Source organism: Hyperoodon ampullatus, assembly GCF_949752795.1.
Source record: "Hyperoodon ampullatus genome assembly, chromosome: 15".
Taxonomy (NCBI): Eukaryota; Metazoa; Chordata; class Mammalia; order Artiodactyla; family Ziphiidae; genus Hyperoodon; species Hyperoodon ampullatus.
Window position 1 is genome coordinate 51,854,324 of NC_136928.1, and position 27,685 is coordinate 51,882,008.

The following is a 27,685-nucleotide window of genomic DNA, read 5'->3' on the forward strand; positions in this document are numbered from 1 at the left end:
AGGGTTGTCCTTTCGTCTTGTGTATGGTTTCCTTTGCTGTGCAAAAGCTTTGAAGTTTTATTAGGTCCCATTTGTTTATTTTTGTTTTTATTTCCATTACTCTAGGAGGTGGATCAAAAAAGATCTTGCTGTGATTCATGTCAAAGGGTGTTCTTCCTATGTTTTCCTCTAAGAGTTTTATAGTGTCCGGTCTTACATTTAGGTCTCGAATCCATTTTGAGTTTATTTTTGTGTATGGTGTTAGGGAGTGTTCTAATTCCATTCTTTTACATGTAGCTGTCCAGTTTTCCCAGCACCACTTATTGAAGAGACTGTCTCTTCTCCATTGTATATCCTTGCCTCCTTTGTCATAGATTAGTTGACCATAGGTGCGTGGGTTTATCTCTGGGCTTTCTATCTTGTTCCATTGATCTGTGTTTCTGTTTTTGTGCCACTACCATATTGTCTTGATTACTGTAGCTTTGAGGTATAGTCTGAAGTCAGGGAGTCTGACTCCTCCTGCTCCGTTTTTTTCCCTCAAGACTGCTTTGGCTATTCGGAGTCTTTTGTGTCTCCATACAAATTGTAAGATTTTTTTGTTCTAGTTCCATAAAAAATGCCATTGGTAATTTGATGGGGATTGCATTGAATCTGTAGATTGCTTTGGGTCGTATAGTCATTTTCACAATATTGATTCTTCCAATCCAAGAACATGGTATATCTGTCCATCTATTGGTATCATCTTTAATTTCTTTCATCAGTGTCTTATAGTTTTCTACATACAGGTCTTTTGTCTCCCTAGGTAGGTTTATTCCTAGGTATTTTATTCTTTTTGTTGCAGTGGTAAATGGGAGTGTTTCCTTAATTTCTCTTTCAGATTTTTCATCATTAGTGTATAGGAATGCAAGAGATTTCTGTGCATTAATTTTGTGTCCTGCAACTTTGCCAGATTCATTGATTAGCTCTAGTAGTTTTCTGGTGGCATCTTTAGGATTCTCTATGTATAGTATCATGTCATCTACAAACAGTGACAGTTTTACTTCTTCTTTTCCGATTTGTATTCCTTTTATTTCTTTTTCTTCTCGGATTGCCGTGGCTAGGGCTTCCAAAACTATGTTGAATAATATTGGTGAGGGTGGACATCCTTGTCTTGTTCCTGATCTTAGAGGAAATGCTTTCAGTTTTTCACCATTGAGAATGATGTTTGCTGTGGGTTTGTCATATATGGCCTTTATTATGTTGAGGTAGGTTCCCTGTATGCCCACTTTCTGGAGAGTTTTTATCACAAATGGGTGTTGAATTTTGTCAAAAGCTTTTTCTGCATCTATTGAGATGATCATATGGTTATTCTTCTTCAGTTTGTTAATATGGTGTATCACATTGATTGATTTGTGTATATTGAAGAATCCTTGCATTCCTGGGATAAATCCCACTTGATCATGGTGTATGATCCTTTTATTGTGCTGTTGGATTCTGTTTGCTAGTATTTTGTTGAGGATTTTTGCATCTATATTCTTCATCAGTGATATTGGTCTGTAATTTTCTTTTTTTGTGGTATCTTTGTCTGGTTTTGGTATCAGGGTGATGGTGGCCTCATATAATGAGTTTGGGAGTGTTCCTTCCTCTGCAGTTTTTTGGAAGAGTTTGAGAAGGATGGGTGTTAGCTGTTCTCTAAATGTTTGATAGAATTCATCTGTGAAGCCATCTGGTCCTGGACTTTTGTTTGTTTGAAGAGTTTTAATCACAGTTTCAATTTCATTACTTATGATTGGTCTGTTCATATTTTCTGTTTCTTCCTGGTTCAGTCTTGGAAGGTTATACCTCTCTAAGAATTTGTCCATTTCTTCCAGGTTCTCCATTTTATTGGCATAGAGTTGCTTGTAGTAGTCTCTTAGGATGCTTTGTATTTCTGCGGTGTCTGTTGTAACTTCTCCTTTTTCATTTCTAATTTTATTGATTTGAGTCCTCTCCCTCTTTTCCTTGATGAGTCTGGCTAATGGTTTATCAATTTTGTTTATCTTCTCAAAGAACCAGCTTTTAGTTTTATTGATCTTTGCTATTGTTTTCTTTGTTTCTATTTCATTTATTTCTGATCTGATCTTTATGATTTCTTTCCTTCTGCTAACTTTGGGTTTTGTTTGTTCTTCTTTCTCTAGTTCCTTTAGGTGTAAGTTTAGATTGTTTATTTGAGATTTTTCTTGTTTCTTGAGGTAGGCTTGTATAGCTATAAACTTCCCTCTTAGAACTGCTTTTGCTGCATCCCATAGGTTTTGGATCATCATGTTTTCATTGTCATTTGTCTCTAGATATTTTTTGATTTCCTCTTTGATTTCTTCAGTGATCTCTTGGTTATTTAGTAACGTATTGTTTAGCCTCCATGTGTTTGTGTTTTTTACATTTTGTTCCCTTTAATTGATTTCTAATCTCATAGCATTGTGGTCAGAAAAGATGCTTGATATGATTTCAGTTTTCTTAAATTTACTGAGGCTTGATTTGTGACCCAAGATGTGATCTATCCTGGAGAATGTTCCGTGCGCACTTGAGAAGAGAGTGTAATCTGCTGTTTTTGGATGAAATGTCCTATAAATATTAATTAAATCTATCTAGTCTTTTGTGTCATTTACAGCTTCTGTTTCCTTATTTGTTTTCATTTTGATGATCTGTCCATTGGTGTAAGCGAGGTGCTAAAGTCCCCCACTATTATTATGTTGCTGTCAATTTCCTCTTTTATAGCTCTTACCAGTTGCCTTATGTATTGAGGTGCTCCTATGTTGGGTGCAAAAATATTTACAATTGTTATGTCTTCTTCTTGGATTGATCCCTTGATCATTATGTAGTGTCCTTCCTTGTCTCTTGTAACATTCTTTATTTTAAAGTCTATTTTATCTGTTATGAGTATTGCTACTCCAGCTTTCTTTTGATTTCCATTTGCATGGAATATCTTTTTCCATCCCCTCACTTTCAGTCTGTATGTGTCCCTAGATCTGAAGTGGGTCTCTTGTAGACAGCATATAGATGGGCCTTGTTTTTGTATCCATTCAGCAAGCCTGTGTCTTTTGGTTGGAGCATTTAATCCATTCACGTTTAAGGTGATTATCAATATGTATGTTCCTATGACCATTTTCTTAATTGTTTTGGGTTTCGTTTCATAGGTCCTTTTCTTCTCTTGTGTTTCCCACTTAGAGAAATTCCTTTAGCATTTGTTGTAGAGCTGGTTTGGTGGTGCTGAATTCTCTTAGCTTTTGCTTGTCTGTGAAGCTTTTGGTTTCTCCCTCGAATCTGAATGAGATCCTTGCTGGCTAGAGTAATCTTGGTTGTAGGTTCTTCCCTTTCATCACTTTAAGTATATCATGCCACTCCCTTCTGGCTTGTAAAATTTTTGCTGAGAAATCAGCTGTTAACCTTATGGGAGTTCCCTTGTATGTTATTTGTCGTTTTTCCCTTGCTGCTTTCAATAATTTTTCTTTGTCTTTAATTTTTGCCAATTTGATTACTATGTGTCTCAGTGTGTTTCTCCTTGGGTTTATCCTGTATGGGACTCTCTGTGCTTCCTGGACTTAGGTGGCTCTTTCCTTTCCCACGTTAGGAAACTTTTCAACTATAATCTCTTCACATATTTTCTCTGGTCCTTTCTCTCTCTCTTCTCCTTCTGGGACCCCTATAATGCAAATGTTGTTGCGTTTAATGTTGTCCCAATGGTGTCTTAGGCTGTCTTCATTTCTTTTCCTTCTTTTTTGTTTATTCTCTTCTGCAGCAGTGAACTCCTGCATTCTGTCTTCCAGGTCACTTATCCATTCTGCCTCAGTTATTCTGCTATTGATTCCTTCTCGTGTAGTTCTCATTTTAGTTATTGCATTGTTCATCTCTGTTTGTTTGTTCTTTAATTCTTCTAGGTCTTTGTTAAACATTTCTTGCATCTTCTCGATCTTTGCCTCCGTTCTTTTTCCAAGGTCTGAATCATCTTCACTGTCATTATTCTGAATTCTTTTTTTTGGAAGGTTGCCTATCTCCACTTCATTTAGTTGTTTTTCTGGGGTTTTATCTTGTTCCTTCATCTGGTACATAGCCCTCTGCCTTTTCATCTTGTCTGTCTTTTTTTGAATGTGGTTTTTTGCATGTTCTTTACTTTTGATTCATATTTGATCTTTGTCTTTTCAGCACGATGTGTCTCAGACTCTACTCAAGGCCACACTGGATAGTGTTGTAGAAGAATGTGTCAGCTTTGTGGGAGTGGATATTAACATCTGTTCAGAAGTTTTGTTAAGGTGAGACAAGAAGTCTGTGGCTGAAGATCACAGAATCTTGAGTTTTACTTGCTATCCAGTTCAAACTCAGCTGGAGCAAGGGGACATGTGTATAAAGTTGTCAAGTGTAGAAAATCTATGAGTTCATACATTGCTTTAGGTAATCAGTCAGAACGGAAGGCATCATTTAAGAAAGGAATTATAACAATTCATGTTATTTTTAATCCTGGAAATCTAACGTGAAGAACATATGGTTGACTATCGAGTGTATTAATGTCGCTAATAGAATTTAAATTAGGTTAACATGGAAAAGAGCTGTTTCCCACCACAGGAGAGTAGATATTTTTCACTAGTTCAGTCTCTTGCTTACATCTGTCAAAGCTGGCAGTCACCAAAAGATAAATCCTGAGGGTTCAAGGTATGGTTACCATATTTTTACCTTGATTCCACAAGTCACATCTCAAAATCTTCATTGTACTGTAATCATGTCTTATATGTTCTTTTTTTCCCCCCTGTGGCTGTAGAAGAGCTGCTTTTTTGTTCCTAGTCTTGCATTTATTATACAACTCTGCTGATGCAGCATGAAATTCTGGACCTGTGGAAAAAATCTGGATCTTTCTGCTTTGAAATTGGAATAGCAGAAAATATCCCTTGCATTATTAGGTGTTGCTTTTCTACCACAGTGACAAACATTCCATAATGCCATATATGGAATTCTGTAATAAAATTAAGATTCTCTAATTAACACCAAGCCAACTATGTAATGATAGAGTTTTTATATCATGAATAAGTACCTTTCTATAGTTCAAGTCTTTACTAATGAGAACAGGCTGATCAAAAAAATAGAATAGTACAATGCAGCTGTAGCTATTGTAACTTCTACTGCTAACTCACTTTGTAAGCTAACCAGGAATAGGCAGAATTATTACTTGATTCAGAAACACAAGGAATGTGAATAGTGTAGAGACATATGACAAGATGTAATTGTAGTTTTTATGATGCAAATGTTTTATATCATTGTCTTTTCAGATGAGATATTTTCTTTCAGTACTCTTAGAACAATTACATTGGCCACATTACTCATTTTGTTTTTTTTTTTAGGCATATTGCTGGACTCAATGCCAACCGAGCCAAAAATATTATTGAATGGCGCGAGAAAAATGGGCCATTCATCAACCGAGAACAGCTGAAGAAAGTGAAAGGGCTAGGTCCAAAATCTTTCCAACAGTGTGCTGGTTTCATCAGAGTCAACCAGGATTATATTCGAACATTTTGCAGGTCATTATTGAAGTGTACACTGTCTGTTCTATTATCAACGTCCTCTCTTTCTGTTACCCATCCTTCTCACTGGCATAAATCAAATCCTAGCTGTCTATTTGTTCATTTCTTCATTCAATATGTGTCAACTGTCTAATCTTTGCTAGGCACTGGGAATACAGCAGTGAGCAAATCAACAAATTCCCTGGCCTCATGAAGTTAAATTTTAATGTATGAGACAGATAGTAAATAAACTAGTAAAAATAAATAGTTTCAGATGTAATAAGTATTATAAAAATTAAAACAAAGCAATATGATACTGCCTTTGGGGAGCAATAAACTGCTTTATATGAGTTATTCATTGAAAAGTTATTTGAGCCAAGTTTTGAATGAAATGAAGGAGCCAGTCACACAGGGATCAGAAGGAGGGCATTCCAGGCAGAGCATACAGTACATGTGCAACATCCTAAGGCAGGACCCACTTTGGTGTATTCAGGAAATGAAATTAAGGCCAGTGTGATTGGAGCACCACAAGTAGGAAGGACTGGTATGAGATGAGGTAACAAAGAGGACTTCTCAATGACCAGTTCATACTGACAGCTTTTACCCTAAGCATAGTTGGGTTTCCCCGCTCCTTCCTCACTGAAAACTGGCTAAAGCATTAATTATCAGATGTGTCAATTAAGAGCTAAATCCTTGCTTTCTAATCCTGGTAGCACAAATGCAAAGAAATTTGGTAAGCTTCTTAGCATTTTGTAATCATGAAAGAATGGCTTTTATGTATTTGCTTCTTTGGGACTACCTGATTCATTCATGTGTATTTTTTTCTTTTGACAAAGTTGTAATAATAATTTTTTTTTCCTGGAAAAGACTAAGGAAAAACCAGCCCCACTGGATAGTAGAATATATTATAAAGCCATAGTAATTAAGCAGCTTGGTTTTGATGTAGAAACAGATAGAACAGAATAGAGTCTGAAATATATCAAGCCCAGAGGGAATTTAGTTTATGATAGAGGTGATATTTCAAATAGTTGGAAAAATTGATTAATTATCCAGTAAGTGACATTATGACAACTGGAATTTTGTATGTGTGGGAGAAGCTACAGTCCTACCCCATACCTTATACCCAAATAAATTCCAGATGGATCATACACTTAAATGGAAAAAGTAAAACTGTAAAAGTACCAGAAAAAAACATGGATAAATTTTGCAGACCGCTGGAGTAGTGGAAGTTCTTTCTAAGTAGACCACCAAACCCAAAAGCAAAACAAATGGAGTTTCTTACTTTATGTTTTTTGAACACTTGGTTAGAAAATTCAAACAGTACAAAAAAGAATAAAATGAAAAGGGCACCTCAACTTGTCACTTCAAAATAGTTTCTTATATATTGCTTCCTGAAAATAAATTTATGTAAATTAATAACATATTTGTTGTTTTTAAATGCATACAGAAGGAATCATGCTATACCACTATTTGAAACTTGTTTTATTAGTTTCAGTAATATATCTTGGATCTCTTTCCAAATATTACATATTGATTTATATATTTATTTATATCATTATATATAAATTATCATTTATATATAATGCCTGCACAGTATTTAATTTATAGATGGACTATAATTTAATCTAATCAGTGCCCTGTTGATGAACATTTGGGTTGTTTTAAAGCCTTAAATTTTTTCAACTGGTAATGAAGGACTTGAAGATTCATGACTATTATATCTCCTTGACAGGTCATACTGTTATTCAGAATGACTCTTGCTATCTCACTGAATGTTTTTTACTTTGAAGTCTGTTTTGTTTGCTGGCATTGTTGCTATATCTACCTTTTCAGAATATGCTTGGTATTTTTTATTTTCAAAGTTTCTATGACATTCAACTTTTTATGACTCTTATAAACAAATAGATTTTCTAGGTTTGCTCAGTCTTATTAATACATTCACATTTATTATATTTATTGACGTGTTTGGACTTGATCTTCCATCTTATTATATATTTTCTCTTCATGCCTTCTGATTCTTTTCCTTTCATGCTGTTCGTTGGATTTATCAGTTAACACATTTTCTCCCTGTTTCTCTTCTTGTCTTCCTTACTCATCTTTATCTCCTCTTAGTGATTTCAGCTTGTATATCTTACTTTTATTCTTCTGGTGACTATCTTTAAATTTGATTTGGATTGGTCTCTGGAGTTAATAGGTTTCTCTGTCCTCCTCCTGGAGAAGACTAGAACCTCAGGTCTCTTTACCAATCTTCCTCCCTTCAACACTATGTGCTATGGTGAGATGATCTGGGATTTTAGTTTCAGACTGTGTCCTTTTAATATATTTTCTACATTATTCATGAGCAGTTACTTAACCTAATAATTTTTTTATGGTTTCTGTGCTCATCACTGTTTCTTGTAGCCCACATTATCATTTTTCGTGAATTCATTGTTTTTGCTGGAGTATATACTTAAGAAACTCTTTTCAGAGAGGGTATATTATATGGGTTGTACTTCAGTCCTTACATGTCTGAAAATGATTTTAATTTGAATGCTACTTTGGCCAGGTATATGATTCTAGATTCAAAATCATTTTGTCTTAGACTTTTAAAATATTATTCCACTGTGTTCTGGCATCTGATGTTTGTCAGTGAGAAAACTGATGCCAGTCTGATTCTAGTTCCTTTCAATAATCTGTTTTATTTTTCTCTCTTAATTTAAAAAATTATATTCTAAAGTTTCCCCATGATATGTCAAAGTGTCTTTTTCATTCTTTTCCCATTCATTCTATTTTATACTCTGTAGATTCCTTTGGCGAGCTTTTTCTTCAGCTCTGAGAAATCACCTTCTCCTTCTCCTTATTTAATTAATTTTCCTCCATTTCTCTCTATTCTCTCCTAGAATGCCAGTTATACAGGCAGAATCACTTAAGAATGTTTTTGGCTTTAAGTAACAGAAAACCCTATTAACAGTGTTTAAACTAAGTGGTAATTTCTGTGAAGTGAATGGTCAGAATCTGGTTGCTGTTTGTGTATATTTGTATGGCAGAGAAATAAGCACATTTTCAATTAAAGACTCTTTTCTGCCCACCCCCTAACCCTCCCTCCCCCCACCGCCCCCATGTTGTTTTGAATGGTTACAGTAGTCAGCATACTGAATCTGCAGGCGAAATGCAGGGAGTTGCTGTGGCATCTTCAGCAGGTGTTGAAGTCAGAAATGAGAAGCAAGGCAAGAAGAAGAGCAAAACTGCAGTGAATGCTGTACTAAAGCCAAATCCTTTGGACCAAACTTGTATTCACCCGGAATCATATGACATAGCGATGAGGTAAGTCTGAGGCCCATGTGAGAGTTTTCTGTGCCCAGAGTGAGTTCTCTACAGCAAATGGCCTTTGTTTTGGCATAATGGAGACTTTAAAAATATGACCATGTTTAACATGACAACATTTTTCAGAAGTTCCACATTGCTGAGTTATGTGGCACATTATTTTATTTCAGTGAGGAATGAAACCATTATTCCTGGAGCAATGTCAAGCTCATAAACCCTGGTCCTAATGGTGAAGTGTGTGTAATGGAAATAGCATGGCACTCTCCTCTGTTTGTTTTGGAAATTAACAAGACACAAATGACTAGCACCTGGCTTAAAGCTTGTGCTTATCTAAAGATAAAGCCCTTTAGTAAACAGCCAACTTTCAGATTTCTTAAGAAATGTTGCCCTGCTTAGTTATAGAGTTTAAGAAATGATGTACTTTTAATGAGCATACATTAATTAACACGGGGAGGTTTGAGTACAAGGGAAAGTTTAATATTAGACATTAAAAGAGAAAACTTTGATACCACATTTGATTAGTTCAAAATTTTTAATTAGTTCAAAAACCATGACTTCCTACATAACTAAATATTTTAAGGCTTTTAGTGAATTAAATGACAGTGAGTTTAAAAATAGTGGATATTTTAATTTTCATTGAATCTAAAGTAAGATTTTTAACTTGTTTTGAAAATAATTTATATTTGATTATTTTAAGAAATATAATTGTAATTTCTTCTAAAAATGTTTAAGATCGTAAAGACTATTGCACATTATAGAAAACTTAGAAAATAAAAAAGGAAGTAAAAAATAATATTCTGTCAATATCAAAAGCAGTCGTATCTGTTTTTCTCCCAACATTTTATTATGAAAAAATTTAACATAGAGAAAAGTTGAAAAAATAATTTTGCAGTGAATTCCTGTATACCCACATCCAGATTTTATCATTTACATTTTACTATGCCTGTTTTTCCACTTATCTACCCATCTATTTGTCCATGAGTCCATCTCTTTTTTTATATATATTTTAAAGAAAATTGCAGACATCAGCACACTGTCAGCTAATACTTTGGCATGTATATCATTAACTAGAACTCAATAATTCCTAATTTTTTTTCTTTTGAAGTAAAATTCATATACATTTTAACTATAAGTGTTCAAGAGCTGAATTTTGGCAAATAAATACCTACATCTGTGTAACCCAAACCTCTATCAAGATAAAAAACATTACCATCATCCTAGAACGTTCTCTTGTACCTCTTCCTAGAAAATCCCTGCCTAGCCTCTCAGCACTAACCATATGTTCTCATTTCTTCAGCCAAAGATTAGTTTGCCTCTTCTTGAACTTCATGTAAATGATATCACACAGTGTACTCTTTTGTATAAAGCTTCTTTCAACATGTTTAGAGATTTTTAATTCATGTTGTAACATGGATAAGTATTTTTATTGCTGAATAATATGCCATTGTATGACTGTACCATAGTTTATTCTCCTTATTGAAGGAAGCTTGCCTATTTCCAGTTTTTTGGTTATTCCAGTTTTTGGTTATTATGCGTAAAGCCGCTATGAACATTCTTGTATAATTTTTTGTTGTTGACATTTTTTTTCATTTATCTTGGAAAATTACTTAGGAGAGGATTTGCTGGGTCATAAATCAGGTGAGTGTTTAGTTTTCTTAGAAACTTCTAGACTACACTCCAGTGTAGTTGTACCATTTTACACTTCACCAACAATGCTAAGAGTTCTCTTTGCCATCATTTGATGTTAGTCTTTTTAATTTTAGCCCTTCTAGTATATGTGTGTATGTGGTAGTATCTCTTTGTAGTTTTAGTTTGCATTTCCCTGGTGACAGCACTTTTTCATGTGCTTATTAGCCATTTGTGTAGCTTCTTTTGTGAACTATCTGTTCATATCATTTAGCCATTTTCTAATTGAGTTGTTTACCTTTTTTATTATTGGAGCTGTGGGAATGTTAAAAAGAGATTCTTTTTCTTTTTTAATAGATCTTTATTGGAGTATAATTGCTTCACAATACTGTGTTAGTTTCTGTTGTACACCAAAGTGAGTCGGCCATATGCACACGTGTCCCCATATTCCCTCCCTCTTGAGCCTCCCTCCCATCCTCCCTTTCCCACCCCTCTAGGTCATTGCAAATCACCAAGCTGATCTCCCTGTGCTATGCTGCTGCTTCCTGCTAGCTGTTTTACATTCGGTAGTGTATATATGTCGTTGCTACTCACACTTCGCCCCAGCTTCCCCCTCCCACCCCATGTCCTCAAGTCCATTCTCTATGTCTACATCTTTATTCCTGCCCTGCAACTAGGTTCATCAGTACCATTTTTTTTTTAGATTCCATATATATGCATTAGAATACAATATTTGTTTTTCTGACTTACTTCACTCTGTATGACAGACTCTAGATCCATCCACCTCACTAAATAACTCAATTTCATTTCTTTTTATGGCTGAGTAATATTCCATTGTATAAATGTGCCACATCTTCTTTATCCATTCATCTGTCGATGGACATTTAGCTTGGTTCCATGTCCTGGCTATTGTAAATAGTGCTGCAGTGAACATTGTGGTACATGTCTCTTTTTGATTTATGGTTTTCTCAGGGTATATGCCCAGTAATGAGATTGCTGGATCATATGGTAATCCTATTTTTGGTTTTTTAAGGAACCTCCTTACTGTTTTCCATAGTGGTTGTGTCCGTTTACATTCCCACTAACAGTGCAGGAGGGTTCCCTTTTCACCACACCCTTTCCAACATTTATTGTTTCTCGATTTCTTGATAATAGCCATTCTGACTGGCATGAGGTGATACCTCATTGTAGTTTTGATTTGCATTTCTCTAATAATTAGTGATGTTGACCCATCTTTTCAAGTGCCTCTTGGCCATCTGTATGTCTTCCTTGGTGAAATGTCTATTTAGGTCTTCTGCCCATTTTTAATTGGATTGTTTGTTTTTTTTGATACTGAGCTTCATGAGCTGTTTGTATATTTTGGAGATTAATCCTTTGTCTGTTGTTTCATTTGCAAATATTTTCTCCCATTCCGAGGATGTCTTTTTGTCTTGTTTATGGTTTCCTTTGCTGTGCAAAAGCTTTTAAGTTTAATTAAGTCCCATTTGTTTATTTTTGTTTTTATTTCTGTAACTCTAGGAGGTGGGTCAAAAAAGATCTTGCTGTGGTTTATGTCAGAGAGTGTATTTCCTATGTTTTCCTCTAAGAGTTTTACAGTGTCTGGTCTTACATTTAGGTCTTTAATCCATTTGGAGTTTATTTTTGTGTATGGTGTTAAGAAGTGTTCTAATTTCATTCTTTACATGTAGCTGTCCAGTTTTCCCAGCACCACGTATTGAAGAGGCTGTCTTTTCTCCATTGTATGTTCTTGCCTCCTTTGTCATAAATTAGGTGACCATATGTGCATGGGTTTATCTCTGGGCTTTCTAGCCTGTCCCATTGATCTATATTTCTATTTTTGTCCCACTACCATATTGTCTTGATTACTGTAGCTTTGTGGTATAGTTTGAAGTTAGGGAGCCTGATTCTTCCAACTCTGTTTTTCTTTCTCAAGATTGCTTTGGTTATTCAGGGTCTTTTGTGTTTCCATATGAACTGTAAAATTTTTTGTTCCAATTCTGTGACGAGTGCCATTGGTAGTTTGATAGGGATTGCACTGAATCTGTAGATTGCTTTGGGTAGTATAATCATTTTCACAATATTGATTCTTCCAATCCAGAACATAGTATATTTCTCCATCTGTTTGTCATCTTTGATTTCATTCATCAGTGTTTTATAGTTTTCCGATTACAAGTCTTTCACCTCCACAGGCAAGTTTTTTCCTAGATATTTTATTCTTTTTGTTGTGATGGTAAATGGGATTGTTTCCTTAATTTCTCTTTCTGATTTTTCATTGTTGGTGTATAGGAAAGCCAGAGATTTCTGTGCATTAATTTTGTATCCTACAACCTTACCAAATTCATTGTTTAGTTCTAGTAGTTTTCTGGTGGCATCTTTAGGATTTTCTATGTATAGTATCATGTCATCTGCAAACAGTGACAGTTTTACTTCTTTTCCAATTTGTATTCCTTTTATTTCTTTTTCTTCTCTGATTGCCGTGGCTAGGACTTCCAAAACTATGTTGAATAAGAGTGGCAAGGGCTTCCCTGGTGGCGCAGTGGTTGAGAGTCCGCCTGCCGATGCAGGGGACACGGGTTCGTGCCCCGGTCCGGGAAGATCCCACATGCTGCGGAGTGGCTGGGCCCGTGAGCCATGGCCGCTGAGCCTGCGCATCCGGAGCCTGTGCTCCGCAACGGGAGAGGCCACAACAGTGGGAGACCTGCGTACCGCAAAAAAAAAAAAAAAAGAGTGGCAAGAGTGGTCATCCTTGTCTTGTTCCTGATCTTAGAGGAAATGCTTTCAGTTTTTCACCATTGAGTATGATGCTTGCTGTGGGTTTCTCATATATGGCCTTTATTATGTTGAGGTAGGTTCCCTCTATGCCCATTTTCTGGAGAGTTTTATTGTAAACGAGTGTTGAATTTTGTCAAAAGCTTTTTCTGCATCTGTTGAGATGATCATACGGTTTTTATTCCTTAATTTGTTAATGTGGTGTATCACATTGATTGATTTGCATATATTGAAGAATCCTTGCATACCTGGGGTAAATCCCACTTGATCATGGTGTATGACTCTTTTAATGTGTTGTTGGATTCTGTTTGCTAGTATTTTGTTCAGGATTTTTGCATCTATGTTCATCAGTGATTTTGGTCTATAGTTTCCTTTTTCTGTGATATATTTTTCTGGTTTTGGTATCAGGGTGATGGTGGCTTCAAAGAATGAATTTGGGATTGTTTCTCCCTCTGCAATTTTTTGGAAGAGTTTGAGAAGGATCAGTGTTAGCTGTTCTCTAAATGTTTGATAGAATTCGCCTGTGAAGCCATCTGGTCCTGGAGATTTGTTTGTTGGAAGATTTTTAATTATGGTTTCAATTTCATTACTTGTGATAGGTCTGTTTATATTTTCTAATGCTTCCTGGTTCAGTCTTGGAAAATTGTACCTTTCCAAGAATTTGTCCATTTCTTCTTGGTTGTCCATTTTATTGGTATATAGTTGTTTGTAGTAGTCTCTTATAATCCTTTGTATTTCTGCGATGTCAGTTGTGACTTCTCCTTTTTCATTTCTAATTTTATTAATTTGCGTCCTCTCCCTTTTTTTCTTGATGGGTCTGGCTAAGGGTTTATCAATTTTGTGTATCTTCTCAAAGAACCAGCTTGTAGTTTTATTGTTCTTTGCTATTGTTTTCTTCGTTTCTATTTCATTTATTTCTGCTCTGATTTTTATGATTTCTTCTACTTACTTTGGGTTTTCTTTGTTCTTCTTTCTCTAGTTGTTTTCAGTGTCAGGTTAGATTGTTTATTTGCGATTTTTCTTGTTTCTTGAGGTGAGATTGAATTGCTGTAAAGTTCCCTATTAGAAGTGCTTTTGCTGCATCCCATAGGTTTGGGGTCGTCATGTTTTTGTTGTCATTTGTTTCTAGGTATTTTTTTATTTCTTCTTTGATTTCTTCAGGGATCACTTGGTTATTTAGTAGCACATGTTTAGCCTCCATGTATTTGTGTTTTATACAAATTTTCTTCCTGTAATTGATTTCCAGTCTCATAGTGTTGTGGTCAGAAAAGATGCTTGATAAGAATTCAGTTTTCTTAAAATTTCCAAGGCTTGATTTGTGACCCAAGATGTGATCAGTCCTGGAGAATGTTCCATGTGCACTTGAGAAGAAAGGGTATTCTGCCACTTTTCGGTGGAATATTTTATAAATATCAATTAAATCTGTCTGGTCTGTTGTGTCATTTAAAGCTTGTGTTTCCTTATTTATTTTTTGTTTGGATGATCTGTCCATTGGTGTAAGTGGCATGTTAAAAGTCCCCTACTATTACTGTGTTACTGTCAATTTCTCCTTTCATGGTTGTTAACATTTGCCTTAGGTATTGAGGTGCTCCTATGTTGGGTGCATAAACATTTATAATTGTTATATCTTGTTCTTGGATTGATCCTTTGATCATTATGTAGTGTCCCTCCTTATCTCTGTAACAGTCTTTATTTTAAAGTCTGTTTTATCTGATATGAGTATTGCTACTCCAGCTTTCTTTTGATTGCCATTTGCATGGAATATCATTTTCCATCCCTTCACTTTCAGTCTGTATGTGTCCCTACGTCTGAAGTGAGTCTTTTGTAGACAGCATATATATGGGTCTTGTTTTTGTATGTGTTCAGCCAGTCTGTGTCTTTTGGTTGGGGCATTTAATCCATTTACATTCAAGGTTATTATTGATATGTATGTTCCTATTACCATTTTCTTAATTGTTTCAGGCTTGTTTTTGTGGGTCTTTTTCTTCTCTTGCGTTTCCCACCTAGAGACGTTTCTTTAGCATTTGTTGTAAGGCTGGTTTGGTGGTGCTGAATTCTCTTAGCTTTTCCTTGTTTGAAAAGCTTTTGATTTCTCCCTTGCATCTGAATGAGATCCTTGCTGGATAGAGTAATCTTGGTTGTAGGTTTTTCTCTTTCATCACTTTAAGTATATCCTGCAACTCCCTTCTGGCCTGCAGAGTTTCTGCTGAAAAATCAGCTGATAACCTTATGGGGACTCCTTTGTATGTTATTTTTTGGTTTTCCCTTGAATTTAATTTTTGTTAGTTTGATTAATATGTGTCTTGGTTTGTTTTTCCTAGAGTTTATCCTGTATGGGACTCTCTGTGCTTCCTGGACTTGAGTGACTATTTTCTTTCCCGTGTTAGGCAAGTTTTCGACTGTAATCTCTTCAAATATTTTCTCAGACCCTTTCTTTTTCTCTTCTTCTTCTGGGACCCCCATAATTCAAATGTGGTGCATTTAGAATTGTCCTAGAGGTCTCTGAGATTGTCTTCAATTCTTTTCATCTTTTTTCTTTATTCTGCTCCTCGGCCGTTATTTCCACCATTTTGTCTTCCAGCTCACTTATTCATTCTTCTGCCTCAGTTATTCTGTTACTGATTCCTTCTAGTGTATTTTTCATTTCAGTTATTGTGTTGTTCATCTCTGTTGGTTTGTTCTTTAGTTCTTTAGATCTTTGTTAAACATTTTTTGTATTTTCTCAATCCATGCTTCCATTCTGTTTCCAAGATTCTGGATCATCTTTACTCACTTCTCTGAATTCTTTTTCAAGTAGATTGCCTATTTCCTCTTCATTTATTTGGTCTTGTAGGTTTTTACCTTGCTCCTTCATCTGTGACATATTTTTTTTGCTGTCTCATTTTTTTTTTTTTTTGAGTGGGATTGTTTTCCTGTCTTAGTGGTTATTTGGCCTGAGGCTTCCAACACTGGAATTTGGTGGCTGTTGGGTAGAGCTGGGTCTTGGTGCTGAGATGAGGACCCTTGTGAGACCTCACTCCAGTGAATATTCCTTGGGATCTGAGGTTCTCTGTTAGTCCAGTGGTTCCAACACAGACCTCCCACCGCAGGAGCTTTGGCCCGACCCCCAGCTTGTGAAGCAAGATCCTGCAAGCAGCATGCAGTGGCAAAAAAAAAAAAAAGAGAGAGAGAGAGAGAGAGAACAATAACAAAGTAAAAAATAAAATTAGACTAGGAAACTAACAGATATGTTAGAAAGAATATAAAAATAAAAATATAGGTGAATCAACAACCAAAAGGTACAACAGTACCACAATAGTAAAAAAGACAAGGAGGGAAAAGAGGAAAAAAAAAAAAGGCAAGGGGAAAGGCCTTGGTTGTGGAGGGCAGGGCCTAAGCAAGGGCAAGGTTTGGGCGGTGGGTGGGGCCTATGCTTAGGACCCACAGGGCTGGAAAAGGCCCTAGGGGCTGTGGGGGGTGGGGCTTAGGCTCAAGAAACAGAAGGGGCCCAGGTGTGTCCCCCAACCCCTGGTCTCAGAGGGCGGGGGACCTCACCTGGGAGCCTACCAGGCTTCCTGATCTCGAGTGGGCAGGGCATTCCTGCTCCTCCTCTTCTCTCCTGCTCCTCCAGTCCCGGAGGGCCCCTCCCACCTGCCTCTCCTGTTGTCCCATTGGCATCCTTCCTATGCCCCCAGGACCAATGCAGCCAGGGGTTGGCGGGGCCTTGGAGGGCAGGGGAGTGGCCTGGGAGCTCAGCAGGCTCCCTGGGCCCAAGTGGGCTGGGCAGTCACCCTCAGCTCCTCTCCTGCTCCTCCGGAGGGTCCCTCCTGCTTACCTCTCCTGATCTCCCTGGCCTCAGGGGCGCTGATCCTGTCTGGCCTCCACTTCTCCTCCCTGCTCTGTCCCCCACATCCTACCAGTTCACTTGGGGTTTCCTCCCGTTTCCTTGGGTGTCAGGGTCCCTCACCAGTGGCTGGCAGGTACCCTAGTGGGGAGAAGACACTAAATTGGCATCTTCTCACACTACCATCTTGACTCTGCCCCCTAAAAACATATTCTGTATATTAGTCCTTTGTCAAATATATGTTCCACAAATATTTTGTCCCAGTTTGTGGCTTACACCTTTATTTTCTTATTAACGTCTTTTGATGTGCAGAAGTTTTTAATTTTGATGATGTCTAATTTATCCGTTTTTTTCTTTTATATGAAGTTACTGCTTTCTTTGTCCTAAGAAACTTTTGCCTACCTCAAGTCATGAATCTTTCCTCAGAGTTTTCTTCCTAAAGCTTGATGGTTTTAATTTTGGGGTTTTTTAATATAAATTTATTTTATTTATTTATTTTTGGCTGCATTGGGTCTTCGTTGCTGCGCACGGGCCTTCTCCAGTTGTGGCGCACAGGCTTCTCATTGCGGTGGCTTCTCCTGCTGTGGAGCTTGGGCTCCAGGCATGCGATCTTCAGTAGTTGTGGCTCGAGGGCTCTAGAGCACAGGCTCAGTAGTTGTGGCACCCGGGCTCAGCTGCTCCATGGCATGTGGGATCTTCCTGGACCAGGGCTTGAACCCGTGTCCTCTGCACTGGCAGGTGGATTCCTAACTACTGTGCCACCAAGGAAGCCCAAGTTTGATGGTTTTAACTTTCACATTTAGGTCAGTGATATATCTGAAGTTGCATTTTGTGTATGATTTGAAGTAGGGGTCAAGGTTAATTTTCTTTCTTCATTATAAACATTTAGTTATTCCAGCACCAGTTTGAAAAACAATAGCAACAACACAACTTTCCTTTACCCATTCTTTTGTACCTTTGTTGAAAGTCAGATGACTGTGTACGTGTGGGTCTATTTCTGGCTTTCTATTCTGTTTCACTCATCTGTTTGTCAGTACCACAGTATCTTTATTACTGTAGTTTTATGCTACGTTTCTAAGTCAGGTAGCGTAGGTCCTCCAACTTTGTTTTTTTAATATTGCTCTGAATAGTCTAGATGATTTGATTTTCCTATACATTTTAGAATGAACTTGTCGATTTACATTAAAAAAACAAAACCTGGTGGGATTATGATTGGGATTACATTGAATCTATAGGTAAATTTAGGAACAGTTGATGTTTTCGTCATATTTCTTGAGTCTTTTCGTCATGAACTTATTTTCTTTCCATTTATTTAGATCTTCTGTCATTTCTCTCAGCAATGTTTTTTAGTTTCTAGTGTAGAGGTCTTGCATACATTTTATTAAATGTATTTTATTCTTTTTAGCACTATTGTAAATGGAATATTTTTTAACTTGTATCCTGTGGCCTTGCTAAATTCACTTACTAGTTCTTAGTATGTGTTTGTAGATTCTTTAAATTTCCCTATATAAACAATTATGTTATCAGCAAATAGATGAAAGCTTTACTACTTCTTTTTTAATCTTCATGCTTTTTATTTCTTTTTCTTGCCTATTACAATGGCCAGGACTTTCAGTACTATGTTGAGTAAGAGTGGTGAGAATGGGCATCCTTGTCCCATTCTTAATCCTAGCACGTGGTTCTCATTTTTTTAATACTAAATAAAATTGTGGTCTCGTATTATAGTAATTGTATTTTTAGTGTTTGTGGTTTGAGAAGAGGCATATGTACACATGGATTTATAGACTTATTGCAACAATTGACATCTCCATGGGCACTAAATTAGCATTTTGCTCTGTACAAAGCCAGTGTCTTTTTTAATTTTTGTTTGTTTCTATGATGTAGTTCTAATGTGGTTTATAAGTTTTTCTATTTTCTTTCTAATATAAGCACAAAATTTTTGTTTCTGCATATCCCTTTTTAAAAGGCTAGATAATATTCCATCAAGTGATTGAACTGTAGTTTAGTAATAATAGTACTAGTAGGGGTTCCTTATGATGGATTGCTAGAAGTGGAATTACTCTGCCAAAGGGTTTGAAAGTTTATGTGGCTCTTAATATACATTGCCAAGTAACATACTGATTTGCAATGCCACCAGCAGTGTTCAAGCCTGAGAAATCTTGAGTTTCTCCTGTCAGACAAGACTTCTCTACCAGTTTTCACATGGGCTAGTTTCTGCATGTGGAGCATAAAAGCCCTACCAGTGACTTCACCCTTTGCTATGCTTCCTTTGGGAGTAGACTTGTCTCTCAGAAGCAGGGTACTTGAGGACTTTTTCATAGGAAATTTCTCTACATGAAGTTCAACTCCTGACCTTTAAAATCTGGAGACAAACTGGTAATTTATCTAATTTTGCTTATCATCCCCGTTACCCACTTTGGAACTGCAATGGTCTTTTCTGGCTTTCAAGTATACTTAGTAGAGACATCATGCAACATATAGGTAGTTCAAACTTTCATGTAGTGTTAAAAAAGTGTCTTCCCGGGGAAGAAAAGCCCACTATGGATGTAATTAGGTAGGTCGTCATTGGTTTGACTTCAGTTCTGTAAAAGTAAGTTCCATTGCAGTAAATTTCATTTTTAGTTACATTAGAAAAGCAGTAGGAACATAAATAGCTTTAATGCTACCCTACCATGATGTTACTCCCAGAAATACAACAAAATGTGAAGCCATTAAGTCTTTTTACTTTTGTATTTATGATATTCTCTCTCACATTCATATTTTAGAAAACTGAGATCATGGTATTTTGTCACCTAAATTAGTCATTTAGTGGTTTTTAAAAAGTCAACTTTTTTTTTTTTATGACTACTTTTTTTTTTTTTTGCGGTACACGGGCCTCTCACTGTTGTGGTCTCTCCCGTTGCGGAGCACAGGCTCCTGACGTGCAGGCTCAGCGGCCATGGCTCACGGTCCCAGCAGCTCCGCGACATGTAGGATCTTCCCGGACCGGGGCACGAACCCGTGCCCCCTGCATCGGCAGGCGGACTCTCAACCACTGCACCACCAGGGAAGCCCTTTTTGACTACTTTTATTATTTATATTACTTAAAAGTTTTATTTACATGTAGGGATTCTCTATTAAATATTAAAGTGTTGTATGGGCTGAATTTTTTTCTAGTTTATTTAATTTTATATCTGCTTATAATGCAATTACGTTTTGGAAATATGAATGTTTAATTTTTATGAAGTAAACCTACTGTTCTTTTTCTTGCTTTTATGCAAATTGATCTTCTCTTAAGATACCTGATTTCTAAGATCAATTCAGTGTTCCCCATATTTTTTTCATGTTCTTTATGGTTTCATTTTTTACTCTGAATTTTACTGCTGATGACTTCATTCCTCACTTCAAATGTACAAAGCACTGTGGTGGGGCCTGAAGAATATAAAAATGAATAGAGGTGATTTATGGTCCTAAGGAGCCTACCAAAATAGGGAGGATGAAACTTATTCACAAATAACCATAGTAGAGGCCAGTAATTAGTAAGGGTCCTTTGCAAAGCACAAAGTTGTTCACAGGAGAAAGATCTCATTTCCAGATAGGAGTTTCTTATAAGGTTTCTTGCAGTAGGTGACATTTGGGCTAGGTCTTTCAGCCAGTAGAAAGAGGAAAAAAGATGTTTAAAGGGTTGGAGACCAGAAAATATAGCTCAGGTCAGATTTGAGGATTAGCTAATAGCCCAATAAAAACAAACATTCACTGAGTATTTCCTCATTACCAGGCACTTTAGAAGCATCATTTTGTTTAAACCCCACAACAATCTTAACGAGGTTAGTACTATTAATATTCCCACTCCTTTAGGTATACAAAGTCTCGGATGGGTGAAGTACATTGCCTAAGATAAGTCAGCTGGTGGAACCAAGATTTGAACCAGATCTATGACACTCCAAAGCCTGAGCTCACAATTAAAAAGCTAGTTTGGAGCCAGATTTAAATGTAATAATAATGGTCTTTCAGATTGAAGGGAATCATACCCTTAAAGACAGTCTGTGTTCAGCACAGAAATGTAACAAGGCTTGTGTTTTGTGTGCTTCTAAAGGAAAAAAAACCCCAGAATATCTGTAATATGCTAACTTTGACTGTTATTCTGTATCATCACATGGCTGAAATTAGACTCTCTCTTTCTTCTGGAGAAAACATTACCTCCTCCAATAAAGGAAACTTTGCCTATTTATTTTATTAAGGGATCTGTAAGAAATGGATTCTTCACATAGAGTATGTAGAATTTTATGCTGTTCTGCTGCAGGTATGATGTTTCCCGAGTATTGCGCTGAAAAGAATTCCTTTCATTATGCTTTTTAGAATGAGACATGTACATTTCAAAATAAGCAGGTTGATAGTGACCACATTTGGTATCTTCTCATTTTAAAAGACAAGGAGGGTGAAGAGCAGGAGTAGCATACTCATCCTAGAATTGTACTCACCTCTGCCAGAAGATGTTTTTAAGTAAGAGAGAAAGAGTAAGGGATAATTTGAGGTCTTTAGTAAATGTCAATTTAAAAACAGTAAGAAACTCCATATTATAGAAGATATAAGGGGAACGTGGGATTAAGAAACCTATTGCTACAGGTAGTTTTTATTTCAATAGTCCTTTGAACCCTTTCTGTTCTCAATCTCTTACTTGTTTCAGGAACCCTTTCTGTTCTCAGTCTCTTACTTGTTTCAGGATCTTCTCACATTTAGCTGATTACTTTACATTCTACTTCACTGAAAAAATTGAGAGCTGCCTTCCTTATAATTGTCTCCATATCTTTACTCATTGTGTCCCACACTTCCCCAAGCTACCCTTCCATCACTTGATTCTGCTTCTCTTCCCATTCTCACTTCTCACTGGCTGTCGCTAAGGACACTTGACCTTGGCATTCTCTTGGTCTCTCTGAGTCGTAGTTGCCTCACCTCTAAAAGTTGGTGTGGGGTAGTGTTAGAGTGACAGCCAAGTGAATAAGGTCTTTTAACTTTGTAAAACGTTATGACTGTCTCTTGTATCTTTAATGTCGCCATAATTTATCCCCTTTTGTTTTGCCCCACAGACATATTGTCGCTCTGGTCTCCCATTCTTCACTTCCTAAAAGCTAAAAGCAGCAACCGCTTTTTATCTTACTTCCTCCTAGAACTTCTCTCTCAGTGCTCCTTTTTCTCATTGCCAGACTTCTCAGAATTATCTGCCTCTAATTTTTACTGTTTGCTTTCTCCCAGCCTTTACAGATTGGCTTCTATCCTTACCACTCTTCTGGAATTACTCTCTCAACTAATTTGACCTCCTGATTGTCAAAATCAGTGGCCTTTTCTGTCCTTAAACCACTTACCGATTCTGCAACATTTGACACCATCAACTTACTGATCTTCTTCCATGACTGTTTTCACATTCTGTCTTCTCCGACATTTTCCTCTGGCCCTCTAAATGTAGGTATTCTTCAAGTTTTTACCTTAGTCACCGTCTTCTTTTATTCTATATTTTCCCCCGAATGACTGCATCCACTCACACGACTATCTTTATCTCTCACCCCTCCACTGCTAATTCCAATCCTACATGTAATATCTCTAGTCCAGGCCTTTCTCCTAAGCTCTAGCTCTCCTTTTCCATTTACCTGTGAGAGATTTTCTCATGAATATCCTAGCAACTCCAACTCAATATATCTAAAACTAAAACTTGTATCCTCCTTTCTCCCTCCCTTTATAACTCCCTCTTTTCCTCCCATTAATCCTCCTCACCGGCCCCATATAAAAACAGGACAGACAAACAAAAAGGCTTGGTCTTCCTCTCTTATCCCATGATGAATAGTTAATGGCACTGCTGTCTTTCCATTAATCAAGGCTGGAGTTAACAGTTTGTTCATTCATTCATTAAACATATACCTTCTGAGTGAGTACCTGCTGTATTCCAGGTACTGTTCTGCAATCTTGGAATACATTCAAAGATCCCGGCTCTCAAGGAGACAAATAGTATACAACCAGCATAATAACTAAATTGTATAGTTGATAAAGGTGATAAGATCAGTGGGAAAAAGAGAGCAGAGTAATGGGGACCAGGATTCCCAGGGTTCTGGATAAGGGCTTGCCAATTTAAGTGGGGTGGTCAGGGTAGACCTAATTGACAAGGTGACATTTGAGCAAAGTCTTGATGGAAGTAAAGGAGTTAGCTGTGCAGATATCTGGGGGAAGAGTGTTCCAGGAAGAGGGACCAGACAGTGTAAAGGCCCTAATGTGGGAGCAGGCCTGGCATGATCAAGGAATAGCAAGGAAGCCAGTGAGGCTAATGCAGAGTGAACAAGGGAGAGAAAAATAGGAGATCAGGTGAAAAGGGCATTGGGAGGCTATTAGAGGGACTTGGCCTTAATTCTGAGCCAGAATCAGGAGCCACAGCAAGGTTTTATGCTGAAGAGTGACATGCTCTGACTTACATGTTAAAAGGATCCCATTGTTTGCTGTATTAGGGGGACTATAAGGAGTAGTGGTAGAAACAGGGAGACAAGTTAGACTAAGTGCAATAATCCAGGTGAAAGATGTTGATGACTGAGACTAAAATGATAAAAGAGTTGGTAAGAAGTTATCAGATTCTAGATATATTTTTAAAGAAGAGTCAATATGATTTGTTGACAGATTGAATGAAGGGTATGAAAGACAGTAATTGTGGATATGAATGACAAAAATTATGTGAATGCCAAAGACACTGGAGGATGAAGTGGAAACTCGTTGTAAAGGAGTGCAATGGGGGAAGAGAGAAGTTAAAGCACTAAATTTTGATCACCACTCCCCAGTGGTGTCTTCTAGTCTCATGGCTTTAGGACACAGACTGATATGGCATTATTTGTTTAATGAAAGAATAAATGATAGAAATAAAGAATGAAAGATGACTACATAGGAGAAGACTGAGGAAACAGAACTACTTAGCGATTGACAATTTTATTTTTTATTTATTTATTTATTTTTTTGCAATACGCGGGCCTCTCACTGTTGTGGCCTCTCCCGTTGCGGAGCACAGGCTCCGGACACGCAGGCTCAGCGGCCATGGCTCACGGGCCCAGCCGCTCCGCGGCATGTGGGATCTTCCCGGACCGGGGCACGAACCCATGTCCCCTGCATCGGCAGGCAGACTCTCAACCACTGTGCCACCAGGGAAGCCCGACAATTTTATTTTTATTTATTACAAATTTATTTATTTTTTTAATTTTATTCATTTTTGGCTGTGTCGGGTCTTTGTTGCTGCGCGCAGGCTTTCTCTAGTTGCGGCGAGTGGGGCTACTCTTAGTTGCGGTGCGCGGGCTTCTCATTGCGGTGGCTTCTCTTATTGTGTAGCATGGGCTCTAGGTGCACAGGCTTCAGTAGTTGTGGCACGTGGGCTCATTAGTTGTGGCTCGTGGGCTCTAGAGCCCAGACTCAGTAGTTGTGGCACACGGGCTTTGTTGCTCTGCGGCATGTGGGATCTTTCTGGACCCATGTCCCCTGCGTTGGCAGGTGGATTCTTAACCACTGCGCCACCAGGGATGCCCAGGAATTGACAGTTTTAATAGAGCAAAATGAAGTGTCTAGCTTTATTCCAATTTAATTTTTTTTTCTGTAGTCTAAACTGGCTGAGGTCAGTGCAGTTGTGTAAGCAAAGCTGTTGATAGAACCTCTCGATCATCCTTTCTGCCATTGTGCTGAGTAAGTGCTTCTTTGAGAACCTTTTGTGGATTGAAGGGATTTTAGGACCTCCCCAAGTTAAATCCCAAGCCTCCACAGAGTATCCTGTCCAGAGCCTGGGCTTTCCTAGATTTTACAGACTAGAAAACAGAGACAGACCATGACAGAGGATTATTTCCCATTTTCTGCCGTCCTCCAGAAATTGCCACAGTGTCTCCATGTGTGAGTGATTTCATCCCGCTGGCTCTGCGGGCCCTGAGTGAAATCGCCAGCAGCCTGTGCGGGGGTTGCCGCCCCCCACGCCTCCTCTGGTTTTGTCCTGCCATTCTGGTAGATCAAGAGAGCCAAGGCAAGTGTCCGATTTCCCCTTTTGCTTGAACGAGGTACCAGGAGGTAGTGCTTTGTGCTGTAGATTATGCTGATTGGTACATGTCACAGTGAGACCTGGCACTCTCCCAAAGAATCTGCTGCATTAAGAATTTGATTCACTCCAGATAGTTAAGCTTGAAAGTTGTTATGTTCTTGATTTAACTTGAGAAATGCCAGGAAATTTAATGTTAAGATTGTTCCTCGGCACTCATTTTGATAAAGCTTTAGCTAGTATTTAATTGTTATTTCTATTTTGGCCGTCAGGGAAAATTTTTAAAAGGTTAGTTTCTAGAAGTGGTTAACAGCCTGTGTAGCAGGAATATGACATGCAGCACCAAAATGATGGACTAGGTAAGTTGTATTTCAAGGGATGATTTATATCAGTATCTGCACTATTCTAATAGTAATGTGATATTTCCTTTATTACTGAGGATATACCTATTTCTGACCCTTAGATCAATGTGGAAAAGTATGTTTTCAGAGAGTAAATAACCATTAACTTAAAATTCAGGTCTGGAACAGGAGTAATCATATAACCTCACAAAATATTTTCTTGGGGACAGGAGCTCTTCTGTACAAAAGCCAAGCACTGTTTATTCTTAATTTACGGAAAAAACTTGTGTCTGGTTTTTAAGACCAGAAGTTGCTCAAACAGTACAAACTTCCAATTATAAGATGGATACGTTCTGGAGATCTAATGTACAGCATGGTGATTATAGTTAATAATATTCTATTATATACTTGAAAGTTGCTAAGAGAGTAGATCTTAAATGTTTCACCCCCAAAAAAAGAAATGGTAATTATGTGACCCAATGGGGGTGTTAAGCTAATGCTGTGGTGGTAATCATTTTGCAGTTGTTAAGTGTATCAGATCAACACGTTGTACACTTTAAACTTATACAATGTTATGTGTCAATTATATCTCAATGAAGCTGGTGGGGAGAAAACCCACAAAAGTAGAATTAACCCAACAAGGATTCTGTGTTTAGATAAATGAATACATGGATCCCAACTGGTGCTTCTGGGCTAAAAGCAGTTGGGGGCCAAGGGGGTGGAGAGTCCCTTCGGAGGTCCTGCCTTGCTCTCTGCCATGGAGCTAACATCAGTCAAACCAGACAGTGACTGGTGGCCCATACTGAAGACCTTTAATGACTGAGCAGATCTCAATCTCTGTTTCTTTCCCATTCCTGTTCAAGGATTGAGCACCTCTGAACTCTTTTTTTTTTTAGCATTGCTTTCAGAGGTTTTATCACATTCTTCCCAACTTTAGCTTTCTGCCCAGCAAGAAGAGAAGCCTTCTAGCTAATAAGCAGCTGTAACACAGGGAGTTGAGGTTGTTTTTGTTTAAAAAACAAAACAAAACAAAATGGCAGCAGTAGAGCATTGGTATTCATAGTTTTGACTGTGAGCAACTCAGAAGGCCCATGACTTGTGGTGCTTTGTAATTTTTCTGAGGGGTAAGTCAGTCTAATGAGTATGTCTAGCACACCTCCCACGTCTAAAATTCACTACAGCTTTATTCTGCATTCACGTGCCAACTAGCTTCTACAATGATAAAAACATGTTTCTCTGTGGGAAACTTCCCTGAAAAGAAACCCAGCTACAAATGCTGTAAAATAAATGAAGATTTGATAAACAGACCTAAAAAGTTTTTTGCAAATTTGAAAGATCTTAAATTTTTCTGGACTTGCCTCACAAGAGTTGGCAGCATTCGGACATGAAAATTAAGGCAGAATCTTTTCTGGCTTTTGATAAGTGATGTCTTAGGATGTGTATCAGTTAGTTACTGCACATTAACTTCTTCTATGGAACTATGATTAGACAATATTAGATTGCCTTTTCATAAAGAGACATAGCATCATAAAAGAGACCAAACCTAAAGATGATAAAAGGACAGATTACTAAAAGTGATTTTGGGTGTTTGTTTTTTTCTTGTTAGTACTATAGTTAAAAACCCAAGCAGCTTACTATAATTCCCAGGAAGTAACATTCATCATTTTTTTTTTTTTTGCGGTACGCGGGCCTCTCACTGTTGTGGCCTCTCCCGTTGCGGAGCACAGGCTCCGGGCACGCAGGCTCAGCGGCCATGGCTCACGGGCCCAGCCGCTCCGCGGCATGTGGGATCTTACCGGACCAGGGCACGAACCCGTGTCCCCTGCATCGGCAGGCGGACTCTCAACCACTGCACCACCAGGGAAGCCCATTCATCATATTTTTGAAAGTGCTTTCACAAAAGAAAAAAATGATGAAAGAGATTCTACCCACTTGAGAATCAGATGACCAGGATGTGGGATACTTAGGAACTGATTGTCATATCTGATGTCTTACACACTGTTCTAACACACGCTGCATGAAGTTTTGGGCAAGGCTAGTAGAGGTAAATAGGAGATTTAAGAATGTGAGATGGTACCTTACTTCCCACAGCTCACTGTGGAGGCAGTACAGTGCCAGACTGCTGAGGGTTCAGATCATGCCTGTTTGATCTGGGAAAGTTATTCAGCCTCCCTGTACCTCATTTCCTTATCTGTTCAATGAGGATAATAATAGTACCTATCTCATGGGATTGCATGAATTAATATACATAGAATTCTTAGCACCTGGGAGAAAGTAAACTATTGTTATTGCCATAGTCATTGCTATTATTTTTGTCATG

General features: G+C 37.7%; 1 protein-coding gene across 1 annotated transcript in view; it reads left to right on the top strand.

The window, feature by feature from the left end:
* Window positions 1-27,685, top strand: part of SRBD1 (S1 RNA binding domain 1) — a gene marked incomplete at both ends in the record, with an annotated part of 218,106 nt that overhangs the window by 178,930 nt on the left and 11,491 nt on the right. The window contains 3 exons of the mRNA XM_079721189.1: window positions 4,138-4,244; window positions 5,325-5,501; window positions 8,607-8,786. Coding sequence (XP_079577315.1) covers window positions 4,138-4,244; window positions 5,325-5,501; window positions 8,607-8,786 — 464 coding nt within the window. The remainder of the gene's footprint in view (window positions 1-4,137; window positions 4,245-5,324; window positions 5,502-8,606; window positions 8,787-27,685) is intronic.